General features: G+C 34.8%; 1 protein-coding gene across 1 annotated transcript in view; it reads right to left on the reverse strand.

Moving 5' to 3' along the window:
- LOC138698052 (acid phosphatase type 7-like) overlaps positions 1–16,711 on the reverse strand; it is a 38,779-nt gene extending 22,068 nt beyond the window's left edge. The window contains exons 1-3 of the mRNA XM_069823735.1: positions 16,566–16,711; positions 9,863–9,963; positions 4,978–5,175 (exon numbers count right to left, since the gene is read on the reverse strand). Of these exons, the coding sequence (XP_069679836.1) occupies positions 4,978–5,175; positions 9,863–9,956 (292 nt within the window). The 5' untranslated portion in view covers positions 9,957–9,963; positions 16,566–16,711. The remainder of the gene's footprint in view (positions 1–4,977; positions 5,176–9,862; positions 9,964–16,565) is intronic.
- Positions 16,712–16,911: the final 200 nt, after the last annotated feature.

The raw sequence follows: 16,911 nt of genomic DNA on the forward strand, positions 1-16,911 counted from the left end.
CATATAGAATGTATTACTCGTAAATTGAGCTCTGCCTGTTATGCATTAAGATCCTTATCTACTATTGGTGATATAAACTTACTTAAAATGTCATACTTTGCATATTTTCACTCTGTAATGAAATATGGATTAATATTCTGGGGTAACTCGTCTGAAGCTAAACACGTTTTTGTTTTACAAAAGAAAGCTATAAGAATAATGGCCGGTGTGCATAAAAGGACCTCATGTAAAAATATTTTCCGAAACTTAGAAATCTTGACTTTACCTTGTGAATACATTCTTTCCCTAATGATGCTGTATATTAAGAACCAAGATAAATTCAGTACTAATCAAGACATTCATCATTTTAATACAAGACATAAATCAGATCTTCATCTACCCTCTGTTAGTCTAAGCTGTTTTAAAAAAGGAGTTAGCTATTCATGTATAACAGTCTTCAATGCACTGCCTAATAATCTTAAAGATTTGAAGAACAACGAGAAAAGGTTCAGAAAAGAATTAACCAAATTTCTACATACTCATACCTTCTACACAATTGATGAATTGTTTATGCTTGTGAATTGAATTATTCTACTTAAATGACATGTACAATTTTATATAGCTCAACTAAAATATGTTTTTATATTGACTTAATCTGTTTACTATGTATTGTATTTTTTGTTTAGCATAACTGATGAATTGTATGTACTGTATACGTCAACTGATGAATTGTTTAAGCTTATAAATTGAATTAATCTACTTCATATGAATTGTATAGCTTAACGAAAATAAGTTTGTAAATTGAACTAATTTGATTGTATATGTTTGTATAGTTTGGCTGATGAATTGTATATGTTCTTAAAATGATTACTAGTCTGTGTAGCTCTACTGATGAATTGTATATAGACCTACTGTAAATTGAATGGTAATATGTATAGCTCAACTGATGAATTGTTTATGATTATAAATTGAATTAATCTACTTGATATTAATTGCACAAATTTGTATAGCTTAATGAAAGTATGCTACTTTGTATCGTATATATTTGTATAGTTTTGGCCGATGAATTGTATATGCTTTAAATTGAATAGTCATCTATATAGCTCTACTGATAAATTGTTTGTGTTTGTAATTTGAAGTAGTTTGCATGATATGTATTATCAATTTCTGTATATCACAACTGGTTGAATTGTTTATGCCTTAAATTTAATTAAATTGTTTTGTATTATAATATACCTCAACTTATGAATGATCGTTTGCGTTTGTAAATTGAATAATCTGATTGGCTATGTATTGTATACTTTTAGTAGAGCCATCGATGTAGCTCAGTCGGCAGACTCGCTGGGCTGCTGATCCGGAGCTGCGTTCGAGCTTGGGTTGGATCCCCCTTTGGACTCTGGTTTCTTCGGAGGTTTTCCCCAGCCATGGGACTGAAGCCGGATGGTCTATGGCGAGTCCTTGGCATCACCCCCTTTGATTTGATTACCCCCTTTGATTTGATTACCTGGTTGGGTTTTTCCGAGGTTTCCCCCACCGAAAAGGCAAATGCCGGGTAATATTTTGGCGAATCCTCGGACCTCATCTCATCTCACTACATCTCGCCAAAATGTTAAAAAAAAAAAATAATAATAAAAAAAATAATAAAAAATAAAAAAAAATAAATAAAAAAAAATTGTACAAAATTGTAAAAATTGTAGAAAATTACTAAATTGTAAAACTATACAAATTTGTAAATATTGTAATTGTAATATTGTAAAATGTTGACATGTTCCACATCTTAAAGCTTCATTGCTCATGTAAGATCTATGGAATAAAGTAAATGAATGAATGAATGAATGAATGAACAATGTTCTCACGATCATCACTAGATCGCTGATATACAGCATTATTGCCAGCAATTTTCGAATGCCATAATTCTGTGTATGTATAAGCATGCATATGGGTTTCGCTTTTACAGAGAGCTTCTTATCTATGCAGAAAAGAAATATCTCCCTTGATGTTCAGATCATCTGTGGACAGCTGTAGCTTAATTTTGTTCATCTGTATGATAAAGTACAGAGTCTCTATACAGCTTAGTTTGGTGTTACTACAAACCACAGACACTGTGCATTATTTCTAATGTACTGTACGAGTTCACTCATAGAGTTGTTTTAAGTTGCTACCGTTGTAGAGGAGTATAAAGTGAACATATATACTGTGGAACAAAGAGATACTTATACAGGGTGTTAAATTAGTATGTTTACAACAGTTCAGGGATGTTAGAGGAGGTAAAGAGGAACAGTTTTCTTACGTGATTATAGTTCAATAGATGCGCTATTTTCCCATTAGTAGTGCTTATAGGTTGCTTCGTTAGAAAAGTTTAAATTGTCTGGCATATATCTGAGCACAGAGGTGACACTGTATACCACTGATGTTCTAATATTCCTTAAAATGCCAGATGTTTCGCGAATAATAGCCTTAACTACAGCTATGAAAGCAGCTAGTTCTTTTAGAGTATCACTGGGGTCTGACAAATCTGATGTTTCAACTCCCCCACAAAAAAACAATTATACAGGTGAGATCAACGATCGAAATGGCTTGAAGAATACTCCTGAGAATCCAACTATCCTGAAATGTTGAATTTTAGAAAGTTCCTTGCATTGGGATACCAAATGTGCAAGGACACCATCATATTGGAATCACAGTGACTACCTCATTGCCAAGAGCTCTGGTAAAACGTCACGCAAAAATACAACATAACTGCCACTCAAACAAGGTGGTTGTGACTGTCGAAAATCCCCTCCCTTGTGAAAGCAGCCTCATCTGTAAACAAAACACTTGCGTGAAAGTTAGAGGTAGCACCAGTTTGCCACAGAAACCACTGGCAAAATTCCACATTCTGGGAAAGATCTGGAGCCAACAAATGTATATTTTGCAACCTTAATGGGTACATCCTCTTGTTGACATGGGAGATGTTAAGATTCATAACTATGGAGTGGGTGCTGATACTAGGATTCTAAAGCTGAACAGAGCACACATTGTGAGACCTTCCAATTTCCCATCGAGGTGGTATCAGAGATCCTGTTCAATTGTTCAGATTAATAGAGGGAAACTCTGACTCTGCCTCCAGCACAGCAGTGAGGTTTAGTAACCTCCTACAGCAGAGTTTTGTTAACCTATAGTACAGTGAATTCTGAAAAATACATTAATGAGATAATGAGTTTATTCTTCATTGAATTAATGGCAGAAGAGAACATTTACGGTCATTTTGCGCAAAATAACGCAATCACATACACATGAAATCATTGAATGAATGAAATCAGTAGGGTTTCAATCATTATCTGACCAGTCGAGAGCAACAGGCTTTACAATTACCAAATTTTTAAAAGACAATATTCTAGTTGAAACATCTAATATCATACTACAAGCATTACGCATTACACTTGGGGATATACTCGGAAGATGAGAGTCATGAATCCAAGAATGATATCATCACTTCAGATTATAATCCAAGTCAAGCCAAAGTGACTTAATAGTTAATTATCAATGGCTCACTAAAACAGCGCAAATAGGATGTTATAGGTCTATTGCCAGGAAGAATTTTCGACACTGTCCAGACATATTTACGACCACAACGAGAAATAATTACTCAAATTATGTTCTATTTATTCATATACAGGGTGATTCACGAGGAAAGGTAAAAAATTTAGGATACATAGGCCATTTTGAGTGAAAAAGTTCATATGAACATAGGTCCGTTTTCGAACAATGGCAGGGCTAGATGCATTTTTTTTGGTAAAACGACTCGCCCCAATGTAAATCAGAAGTTACCATATGCTGCTCACGTGAGATGTGAGACAAGGTCACCGATCGCAATGAATGATGTAACATTGGAATCTGCATTGTGAGGGATGTAGATAAGAGAAGTTCATTCTCCTCACAAATCGGGTGGTGGGGCATTACAAATGTCCAATCGCCTGCCCTTGTCCGATGTAATGACACAGAAACAGCACATAACACAAATACACTATCACTTATGAGTTCACAGCAGTTCAGTCAGCTGCCTACAATACAGTAGTTATACAGGTACAATTATCGGAAGTGTTAAGTTGTGTTTTTCAAGATGCCTTATAAATTTTTGACTGCAGAATACACCGATATTGTATATGTTTATGGTTTGTGCGATGAAAGTTCCTTGTGTGCTGTCGCTGAATATGAACGATGCTTTCTGAACAAAAGAGTACCATATCGAAGAGTATTTACTGTTTATGGGGTTGGATGAAAGACTTGGTATAGCAAAAAAAGGTAGAAAAGAGAGAGGCGCTAATTGACCGTATTTTGGATGCACACACTGCATAAAGAGCAGTCACGAGCAACTCTCCCAAGTGACGACCAACAAGCATGATTCACGCCCGAGCGCAACAGTGCACTGAAGCAGAAGGAGGTACCTTTGAAAATGTGCGAGAACATCGACCCCAACATCTAGAATATTAGGTGTGTATACATACGTGAATATAAACTTTAAATTTGTCCGTTATCTGTCTCTAAATGCGAATTAGTACAATGGAATCTCAGAAGTTTTTATGAAATCAAAGAGTCATATCTCCGTAACTGCTCGAAAACAGATCCATATTCATATGAACTTTTTGACTCAGAATGACTTCAGAATTCACATCCTAAATTTTTCTTTTTCCTTTCCTCGTGAATCACTCTGTATATAAAAACAATGGCTACTCCACATTGAAGAAAATGTTGATGAAGGTGGAGATAGTGATGGTGATGATGATGGTGATGATGATGGTGGTGGTGGTGGTGGTGGTGGTGGTGGTGATATGATTATGACGACGATAATGACAATGACGATGAAGATGACAGTAACAGCAATGGCATCATCATCACCATCATCAGCATATCATCAACATCATATACCATTGCATTGCTTTCCTGATTCAGTTCATTCCTGCATTCATTCTTCATAGGTAATAACAAACTGTCTTCCAATGAAAAATGATACTTTACCATATTTGCTACCAGGCGTCAACTGAGGCAGTATCACCTTGTGAATGTACTGTCTATCAGTTTCATTTCCATATCCATTAACAAAAACTTCTGAAAGTCCTGTTGCTCGTTTGATTAGGCCGCCAATTCCATACTCGACTACAGATTCATTGGACTGGTTCCTTGTGTTCCATGTAACAACAATTTCGAATGGATTACCTGTTAAATGGGAACATATTATTTCAATACTGCAAAATCTGAATCAGAAAACAATATTTTTACATTCATGATTACAGTTTATCAAAATGGACTTTAAATCAAACTTAAGACTAAATTTAACTAGGTACATTCAAACAGCAAAGTTCAACAATAAAGGTATTAATTTAAATTTGGAATCAGCTATGTCTGTTCTCTTTCATTGCCTTGATGAATACCTATTATAATATCCAAACCACTTTCATTAGTGACTTCTGATTAAAAGTAAGGCTCTCAAAATTTAAGTATGCATTTGTATTGTGCAACAGTCACTTCATTGACTATGTATAAATATTTATACTGTACATGTTTAGAACTGCAAACCCTTAATTCTTTCGTTATTTATAAGGGAAATCGAAATATTCTTTATGATTCCATGTTCCTCTCGTGTTTATGTTCTTGTTTTCCTACTACGGCATGTTTCTTCAAGTCGACATGTTGTGATGTTGTTGTTGTTGTTGTTGTGTTCTAATGCCAGGCGTTTTACAATAAAATCGTTTGGCCTCTTGCACGCCAATATTTTTCAAAGATATTGTCATGGTCAGTCACTGAAGCACAGATTTTGAGGTGTTCCGAATCATTTCTTGATTTGAACTGCACAATGGGCAGTTCAGAGGACTGATGTTGTGATAATGTAGAAGCCTCTATAGTCATAGTAAGAAGTATATGTAAAGAGAATCGAATACAAGTCAATAAGGCTACAATGCATCAGAAGCTGAATAGCAGATGAGTCATCAAATATGAATAAATTACAGCTATATTACGTAACATTAAGTTACATATAAAGTACATTAGTCTATTAAAACTAATGCTAACAGAAACAATTCGTTTTACAGTACCTATAAGAAGTTAGCAACTCTTTACCAGCATAAAATAACTATTAAAACAACACAAATTTTGATAAATAAATAAAATTATTGGTATAAACAGCCCAAACATTAAAACCACATACACTATTCACTTATAGAATACAATTTAACTAAGCATTTACTTCAGGATAAAGTAAAGCTACTCCGTACACCTAAATGATTAGTTTTAAATATTAATAACTAAAATGCTCTCTCAATTAATATCATTCAATAAAAGAATTGTATTCCAATGGATACCATCCCACTGTTGAATCCTGGGAAACGAGAATGCGGATGCTTTAGCAAGGAAGGGCAGCACTGCTACTTACAGACCTGTTACTAAATCTACGTATTACTTTGTGAAGAGATTTATTAAATCTACATACTTAGACTTCAACAAACAAAATTTGATAACACAATCCCAAGGGAAAAAATGGAACTCTCTGCATCAAAATCCACAGTTAATTCCCGATTTACCACGAAAATAGTCTGTAGCTGCATTTAGATTAGCAACAGGCCATGATTGTTTGGCTAAACACCTGCATAGAATTGGAATATATCAGTCCCCTAACTGCCCATTGTGCAACTCAAATCAAGAAATGGATTCGGAACACCTCAAAATCTGTGCTTTATTGGCTGGTCATGATAATATCTTTGAAAAATATTGGAGTGCAAGAGGTTAAATGACTTTATTGTCAAAAACAACAACAAATATTAAAATGACACAAAGAAGAATAACCTGCCACAAGACATAAAAATAATCTTCATAAGCCACCATCTTCCTTAACGTGTTTCCAAAAATGTGTACAAGTACTGTATATTCTTAATGCATATAATAAAAACGAATTTAAATCTGCTATCAGAAAGTTCTTTTACTCCATAAATAAATGTCTGTTATAATATAACTATGTTTAAGCATATGTAACTTGGAAGCCATAAGTATGTAGCCTATATACAGTATTTAACACAGTTCTAGATATAGTAGAGCATCAATTATCCGAAACAATTGGGGACGGGGGTTGTTCAGATAACTGATCATTTACAAAAACAAATTGTACCGGTGTCATAGGAGCAGTATGAAACAAAGAAACACTGATCTTGAACACAAAACTATACATAGGCCTACACTTATATATTTTGTATTACACATCTTACAAATAACAAAGATAACACAGATAACTGACTAGCTTAGGTTGGCAAGTTCAAAATGCCATTGAATTAGTTCTACAGTTTAGGAAAAGAAGTTTTTTTTTTTTTTTTTTTTTTTTTTTTTTTTTTTTTTTTTTTTTTGTTCAGGCTGAGACTCGTCTTTTTAGTGCTAAATCTCGCAAACAGCGCTAGCAAAACTTCTACACTGCGCGCGCAAATTTGAATTTGCTGACTGGAATGCTTTCAGTTAACAGATGGTTTGGTTGATCAGTATTCGGATAATCGATGCTCTACTGTATAAGTTATTTGTTATTCTGATTTTGTACAAGAAGTTTAAAAATACACGGCAAAATTTTAACATTGGATTGCTCATATGTAGAGACAGGATATTCAAGCAAATGCATGTTTTGAAATAAGCGTCCTGCATTACTCAAACTTAGTATTCATCCACTCTAAAGGTAATCTACACAGTTCAATTTTTCATGCATTTACACATGCAATCTGGAGATAATAGTGAAAGAATCAAGTTGAAAATGAACGTTCAATTAAGATGCATGAAGATTTTGTGTCTACACAGTGCGCCGTGCTGAAAGTCATCTTTACTACGTATATATATTAATTAATAAATATTAAATATCAATTCAATACTTAGGCCTACTTGATTCGCAAAATTGTGGTTGAACACACCATAGGCATCGTATTTGCGATAATCTTCAATATAGCTAATCGTACCTGCCGCCATTTTAAACTTAAGAAGTCCACCATCACCGAACAAAAGAATTTTCAGTTTATTCACAGCCACCTAAAAACAACCAGCTGCTTCCTACATGCTACTGTTGAACGAAATATGTACAAGATACCCACCGGCAATAGGTTGCTTTCAACTGCCGCAAGCACTCTCATTTTTAGTGGAAAAAAGCATGCACAATTGAATGAGTTTCATTCACTCTTGCATGCATTGCTTGAATGCTTAAAGTTGAAAGAAAAGTTGAACCGTGTAGATGCACTTTTAGACTTCCTAATTCTAAATAATGTATAGTTTTTTGGCGCATATTTGCATGTTTAGGCCTTCTTTGGGGCAAAGTCATTCTTAACGCATATTTTTGGGTTTAATATTGTCTATAATCTTATTTATTTATTTATTTTTTTTTTTAGATTTAATGCATATTTTACTGCAATGCTCAATATCTTCAAATTGACTGTATACACCACTAAATTTAGTACCATAACAATTAAATCACTAAGGAACAGATGCTAATAGTTGAAATTGCTTCAGCAAATTGACTAAGGTTTAGTTTAAAAGGAACTGAGAAGGTGACTGACTGTAACAATGAAATCACTAATGAACAGATGCTAACAGCTGAAATTGCTCCAGGGAACTGACGAAAGTTTAGCTTAAAGGAACTGAGAAGGTGGTGAGGGTAGAGGAAATGGAGTCGCAAAGGAAAAAAAAAAAAATCGCAACTTTAAAATATGATGTGGAGTCAATTCTGTTTTCAGGACCCCTCATATTTTCACAAATGCTTTCAGGTAGAACTACAGAGATTCCTTGGAAACAGCAGTGCCTGATTTCTTGGATGACACTGATATTCTGGAAAGGGATGCACTTTATGCTTGATGCTGCTTTTCCATATTTTAGTATTATTTCGGCCAATATCTGAACGAAATATTCTCTGGTCACTGGATAGATAGAACAGATTAATTATTTAAATCTCCTGGACTTCCAACAAAAGCACTGATATATTCTTCTCCTGCAATTGATGTAAAAACATTCTGAGACTAAGTTATGACAGTTTGTGAGACGAAATGCCTCATGGCAGAAAGTTGAAACACTGAGACGACATGTTAAGGCAGAAAGTGGCCATTTGGAACATGTGAAGAGCTATGTATCATATTAACGAAAATAAACCTTAATAATTCCAAATCAAGAACTCCTGGACCATACTGACATAAACAAACAACTTACATTGTTACCATATGAGGAATCCAATCCTGAAACTTTGTTCTGTACGTTTGTGAACGACCTGTACATTCAATTGTCCTTGGACATGTGCACCTGAATACATAGAATGTAATAAATAAAACCTAATCTAAAGAATAGTTGTGTTCTACAAATGACCTACACGCAAATAACCAGAACAATAAATTCAAAGTCTATTACAGCATGATAATAGAACCAATTGTTCATATTCTTTGCAAATATGCTTTTGTTTTCCACATTGCTAATGATAATACATGCTCTTCGACATTGTAAGGCGTGCTAGTTGCTTATTTCTCCTTACTGAAAAGATAGTGATATATAATACACAGTATGCCTACATTTATACTGTCAATATAATTCTATGATAAGCAGTAAAAGGGCATAAGTCGTAAACTGCAATTTTTCAGTAGAGCAAAAGCAAAGTTTGAAAATGAGGACCAATATCATTATGATGGGCTGGTAATCTGATGCTCTACAACACTATGGCAAAAGATAGACATATGCTCTCTATACTGTCTGAAGAAGTACATGTTTTGTATTCACATAGAGATAATTCAAAACAACCATAAATTTCTGACTTACGCACTTTTTACCACGCACCATGGAATAGGTCAACATATTTTTTAATATAACAATGTTTTGATTTTATAAAAGAATGTAACGTAAGCATTACCTCCATAAGCTAAATGTACATGCTGTGGTTGATACGATACATAGCAGGATACCAAATGGATGCACCCCAATATCGCAAAAGCAGGCAGGAACATTGTTCACCTAAAAATGAATAATGATAAAAGTTGTATATAAATTCTATTATCATATACCGTCATTTCCCATAACTATGGTCCTGGAATACAACTACGGTTCACGATACAATTCAAAGAACATTGTGAGTAACATACACCGTTAGTAGATAGCTGCAATGACTTGACTTCAAACTACAGTACAGCAAAAATATAGATAATCGAGGTACTATGTTATGAAGTACAAAATTTGAATGGTTGTATCATGAACCACAGTTGTGTTCCAGGACCATAGTTATGGGAAATGACGGTACTTTTCTCTGAAGAATGTACTCAAACTTCATAGAATAAGAGACATTAAAATGAATTTTAATCATGATTACAAGTAGACCTACAATACTAATAACACACAAAATTTAATAAAAATGATATTAACAGTAAACCTACTGTATGTGCAATGTTAAAACTAATAAAAAAATTATATGATGAAGAATGGGTAGAACGGAGAAAAATTCTCTCTGGCACAGGGACTCGAACCTGAGTTTTCAGCTTTACGTGTTGACAATTTATCCACTAAGCCACACAGAATTCGAATTCCGATGCCAGATTGAATCCTTCTCAGTTTAAGTTCCATGTCTCTGTTCCCTTTTGGTGGCCTACCCTCATGTACTACGTATGTCACAGAATATGTGACAATGGCACAATGTCCAACACTATGTACAGAGGTGCACTCATTACTAGTGACTAAGTGGCTGGGGTCCGATGGAACATGGCGCCATCTTGAATCACGAAGGAATTCTGCATTACCATGTGGTGAAGAACGGAAAAAAATTCTCTTTGGCACCGGGACTTGAGCCCAGGTTTTCAGCTCTACGTGCTGACGCTTTATCCACTAAGCCATACCAGATTCGAGTTCCGATGCTGGATTGAATCCTTCTCTCTGTTCCCCTTTGGTGGCCTACCCTCATGTACTGTGTCACAGAATATGTGACTATGGCACAATGTCCAACACTACAGAGGTGTACTCATTACCAGTGACTAAGTAGAACTTAAACTGAGAAGGATTCAATCTGGCATCGGAACTCGAATCCGGTGTGGCTTAGTGGATAACGCATCAACACATAGAGCTGAAAACCTGGGTTCGAGTCCTGGTGCCGGAGAGATATTTTTTCTCCATTCTACCTATTCTTCATGATATGGTAATACAGAATTCCTGCATAGAAATACCATAACTTATGTATCTCGGTACATCATAGTAATAAAATTATATGAATTTCATAATTATGACTCTAGCACAGTTGGTTTTGATAAATGGGATGAATGATTAAAGCTTCTCGATTGTTATTCCTTTACTTAACATAATTCACCCAATTTCAAATCTTACAGCTAGAGGCAATTTATCTGCCATCAGAATCTCTTGGACAGTCAGTCACTCACCATTAGGGCCTATTACTAGTGTTTATTATATATTTAAAATTAAAATAAAATACATAGCTTTCATTATAAGAGTTCAGAAGCCTCAATGATATGTTGAAAATGCTGGCATCCAACATTCACATATTTTTTTTTACTTCTGTGAAGGAAATTCCTTATTATCTAGTGAAATTCCTCTCTTGTTAATGATTGTAAGTATATTTTCTAGCAGCTGTTCCAGAGTACTGTTTATCCTGTGTACTAGGTAAAAATCACAAGGGATTAGGTCTTGGGATCAATGTGACAAGATATTTCAGCTTATTAATTTGTTATTGAAGATATCTTCTACAACCTACAGCTGTGTTATGAGTTTCCATTAAGTGACTATGAGTCAGCTGGCTAACAAGGAAACATAACCATGGAGCAAAAATTAATAAAGATACAACGTACCCCATTGAATATGACATAACAAAATATGTCTATACAAGGTGAGTTTTAAGTCCACCAACAAACTTCAGGGGGTGATTCCTGACCGAAAATGGAGCACAAAAGTTCATATCACCCTGTGTCCGGAAATGCATAGTTTCCACGGTAGATGGCACTGACGACATTCTCTCATAACTTGCATTTTGTGTTTTGCAGATAGTGTGATTTAAGCAACATAGAAGCACAATGGTCCAGTATTCATTCCAGGCAAAAGCCGAGATGGTGTTCGTGTATGGCCAAGCAGGTGGAAATGGTCGAGAGGCAGCACAAATGCACCGAGCCATGTACCCTGACAGACAGCACCACCCACATCACACAACATTTGGAGCCATTTTTCTGCATTTGCGGCTGCCCTGCACGTTCATCTGTCTCAAAGGACCCATGCTCACACAAATGCCGAAAAATGGCTCCAAATGTTATGTGATGTGGATGGTGCTGTCTGTCAGGTACATAGCTCGGTACATCCATGCTACCTCTCGACTGTTTCCACCTGCTTGGCCAAGCACGAACACCATCTCGGCTTGTTCCTGGAATGAATACCAGACCGTTGCTTAAATCATACTATCTGCAAACATAAAATGCACACTGCAAGTTATGAGAGAATGTCGTCAGTGCCATCTACCATGGAAACTATGCATTTCCGGACACAAGGTGATATGAACTTTTGTACTTCATTTTCAGTCAGGAATCACCCCCTGAAGTTTGTCGGTGGACTTAAAACTCACACTGTATAGAAAATTTGGCTACTCGAGCTCAACTGACACCTAACTGTAAGTTATAGGGCATAAAGACAAGATGAGACAGCAGTGACAAAAAAGTTATTCATAGCAAAGATGTCTACATTTTGTTGCCACTATAGAAACTAACACAGCAATCAATAATTTCAATATCTGTGGCTGATTTTAGACAGACACATACAAATCACAATAAGTAGTGGCAGTTAATGAGAAAATACAAAAACACAGCTTCTCAGTGCACCATCTACACTCAATAACTGCTGTTTTTCACATTCCTTGTAAATAATACCTCCCAAATATCAAGAAGAAAATGGAATTTGAGTTCTCTTAGTTATTCCTGCTAAAACCACAAAGAATAAATTATTTCCATTTAAAATCTAGAATTATTAAACAGCAGATTTGAAATGGAAATTATTTCTTTCCTTAGGTTTGAAGAACTAAACTACTTTTCGATATGATAAGTTAAAATATTTTAACAGGATCTTGTTCTGGAACGCTCTCCACTCTCACATACCAAATCAGCCAAAACTCACTCATAATGATGAGAACACTCGAATCTGGGAAAGGAATTGACTGAACACTAGAAAATGAAGTTTGAAGATATTGTAACATTGCTGTAAACGTGTTAGAAAAGGTCTGGTCATAGTGTGGGTAATATGAAGAATCATGTAATTACCTACTTGTATATACGAAAAAAATGGCGATCTAAAAGCTGCAATACTCAAGTTGTGTTTCCAGATACTATCCTCACCACCACTTTTTCAGGTTTATGATTTCCTTCTTCTAAATTTAGATTTGCTTGTTATCCATCACTATGTACACCATACGAGTTCAATATGAGCAAATTGCATGTGCAGCAGTATGGATGAAATACACTGTCCAAAGACAAGTGTGAGTATGTCTTGTCATCTTCCCTACTAAATTTAATTTTACTACAAGACTTTCAGTCTTTAATATTTTTTCAGCAACTCTAGCACTTATGTCATTGGGTTCTCCAAGAATAACCATCAGGTCAGATTCGGCAAATAGAGTGATACGTCATGCCTTTCTATATTTGTTTGTAATCTCAGCTGCACCTTTGAAACTATACTTCCCCTCCCTCCAGGTGTTACCTTGTAAGATCAAAGCCTGGGGTGATATTAAGATAGCACTCGATAATTGATATGCTCACTAAAGTGTGAATGATGTGAATGTTAGGGGTAAATATTTTTAACATTATCTTTGAGGCTGGTTTAGTGTTTCTATACTTCGTTAGCTCTCTCAAGGAAAAATATCACTGGGATGTCCCAAGAAACGATGGGGGGACAATTCTTCTTTGAGACTGTAACGGGCCACATGGCCTAATATTTGGTGACATGATGATGATGATGATGATGATGATGATGATGATGATGATGAAATAAAGGTACATAATATGGTCTTTAAATTGACACTTTAGTGGTAAATGTTAAATTGGACGCATTATTTATTGTTCAGTTCTGACATTGTTATTAACTGTGTAATAGATTTTACTTCACCAGTGCACAGAGCAGACTGGTTCCACTTCAGCCTCTATCCAACATAATCTGTTGGTGGGCAGCAAGTGTTCATATGCTGGCATATAGACAGGCCCCTTCAAGCTCCCTTATGCAGACCGGTCCCACTTCCACCCTCTACCGTTTAGCTTCCATGGTTGGAACGGGAGCTCCACATATAAACCAATGGAGCATCATTACCTGAGGCTGGTATCCATAGGAATGCTCTGTATATTCACAACTCACTTCAGGGTTATAAAATTCTATCAACGTAATACAAAAAATGGTTTTGAAGCAATTTTGTTTCACTAGCTAAACATGACTCTGAACAGGATCCAGGATACAAGAATTGTTTTTTTTTTATTTCGTCCTATATGAAGTACAGAGAAAGCACAATAATTTTCATAAACTTAATTTACAGAATTAAAAAGAAATGTAATTAATATCATTTGTAGGTCCTATCTATATTCATCCATAGGCTAGGCTATGTCCATTTGACCAAAAACCTATCCAAGTGTGTTCGTACACATGCATGCACGGGTCTAATAAATGAGGTACTTGGTATGGTGAAGTGGGTTTTAGTTATTTTCAAATGTATTATTCATGGTTAATTTATTACATGCTATGTAGGTATATGCTATGTACCACTACAACAGTTATTATGTACAGCAACAGATATTCTCGAATTTCAATGTAGATTCATTCCCCTATTTATATGTGTATGTGAACAATCCTAGTAGATAATGTTGAGACATTGCAGTCATGAATTTTTCTTGTACCAGTAACTGCCTGGAGGAAATATGAGAAAACACAAAATATCTTAATAATTAAGCCTAAGTACGACTTTGGCATTTAGTCATGAACTTCATAAAAACATTAAGATTTCGATTAACTATGAAAAATGGAGTGCCTTTAAAAATACTAGACAGGACGATAGCATTTAATTTTAAACGTAGTTACGCTTATAAATAACACAAAAATTATCTATGGACATGTTGCGTTTATTGTTTCTTATCTCATAAGTACACATTTGAATTAAACACAAAGGGCAACTGATATATTGTAGCCTATCAACTTTATAGCTAGACCTTACTGTTATCAAAACTAAGAGATTTTGAACAATTACAGATAAAGAAAGTGGTAGGTACTTTAGTAACAAAAATAAATTCTAGGCCTATCAGTTATCAAGTACCAAAGTATGATAGGTCAATGTAAATGTTCTGCTGACGACTGAATAATTACAGATTTTTATACCTATGACAAAATAAAAAAGGTTCATCTGTGTAGAATCCTACAGTGACATACAATATTAAGAAATTCAATTCTTGTCGGTTTCTCTTTACAAATATTTTTTTTCTTAATTCTTTACTGTGGTAAAAATAGCCTAATTATGGAAAGAAACCCGTGGTGTACGTCAACAGATTCAAATTTTTAGCATTTTCTTAAAAATTCATGTAGAGCGTTCCATGAAGCAGTTATCTAGGCACCAATGGTACCTACTTCATTTTGAACCACTGATTAGCTATTTTCAATTGGAAAATAATGTGTCCTCACAAATTTCCATACCGGTATCATCATCATTGTCGCCACCACCACCACTGTTTGAATAATTAGGTCCTTGAGGTAAGTTTCCTTGATACAAAGGTGTATCTGACCTGTTCATCACTGTGTTGGTCATTCTTTGTCACGTTGTCTGGAGGCAATACTGATGAGTCAATTTAGGAATATACTGTTTGTACATTCGTCGTATATGTTACAGATTTTGCTGATAATAATATAATTATTATGTATGCAGGCTGTGTGTTCCTTGATAATGTTCACTTCTAATTTTTCTAGGATGTCTTTATTTCTCGACGGTCTAGTTTTGCTAGTTCTAATAGTGACCGTAACAATCACATAAGAGCAGTTCCCAATTTTTGTCAATTTCTTTTATCTAAAATCCAAGCTTCACTATTGCTATATTTAAGGGATACTTTCAACATCAACATTAACTTAAAAACTAGGCTATAGTGCATTTATACAGTAAATTAAAAAAATCAACCTCGTCTACAACAAAGAACAAGACTGTCCTGAGGCAGTTGTAATATCAATATAAGAGTATTTCTCCATAAATGCTACACTAAAGAAGGCACTTTTTTCCTTCACATCAATGGCTTGTATGATATCTGATAAGTTATATACATACATAATGATAAGGAAAAAGATAAGTTGCTGTTTTAGTTTCTCTAAATACAATCAGATTAAATAATATTTTCCGATATAAGTGATATTAAAAGCGTACAGCAAACATTGACAACACTGACGTAAAAAGAGAATTTACTTGTGTCAAAGTACACAAATATGTATGAATTAAGTTGATTTCTCCGCATTTATTTTTCATTTTCAAAGGATCAGTCACCCAAGTTCACAAGTTAAAAATACTTGCAGCGATTAATTTAATTTATAAGCAGGCCTACACATCATAAATACGATGAATTACTTACCATTTAAACAAAACATCAATCTACCATGAGCACATCAGCTGACCACAACCTGCCACAAGGCACACAGCACATGAGCGAAAACAAGGAAAAATGATTTTAGTGGTAAAATTATACATAGCTCATTTGAAAGTAAAGTGAAGAATATAAAAAATATGGGCATATAGTTAAATATTTACTCAAAAATTATAGTTAGCATGCAACAAAAAATCAGTTATATGTAGTATCAATATCACTGTATATTGTAAACAATTATTAAAACTAAAAACATGCATTTGTTATAATTGTTAAAAAATAGTGACTAAGACCATTCTTGCAGAAAGATTATTTATGTATATACCGCCATCTA

The sequence above is a fragment of the Periplaneta americana genome, chromosome 4 (genome assembly GCF_040183065.1).
Source record: "Periplaneta americana isolate PAMFEO1 chromosome 4, P.americana_PAMFEO1_priV1, whole genome shotgun sequence".
Taxonomy (NCBI): domain Eukaryota; kingdom Metazoa; phylum Arthropoda; class Insecta; order Blattodea; family Blattidae; genus Periplaneta; species Periplaneta americana.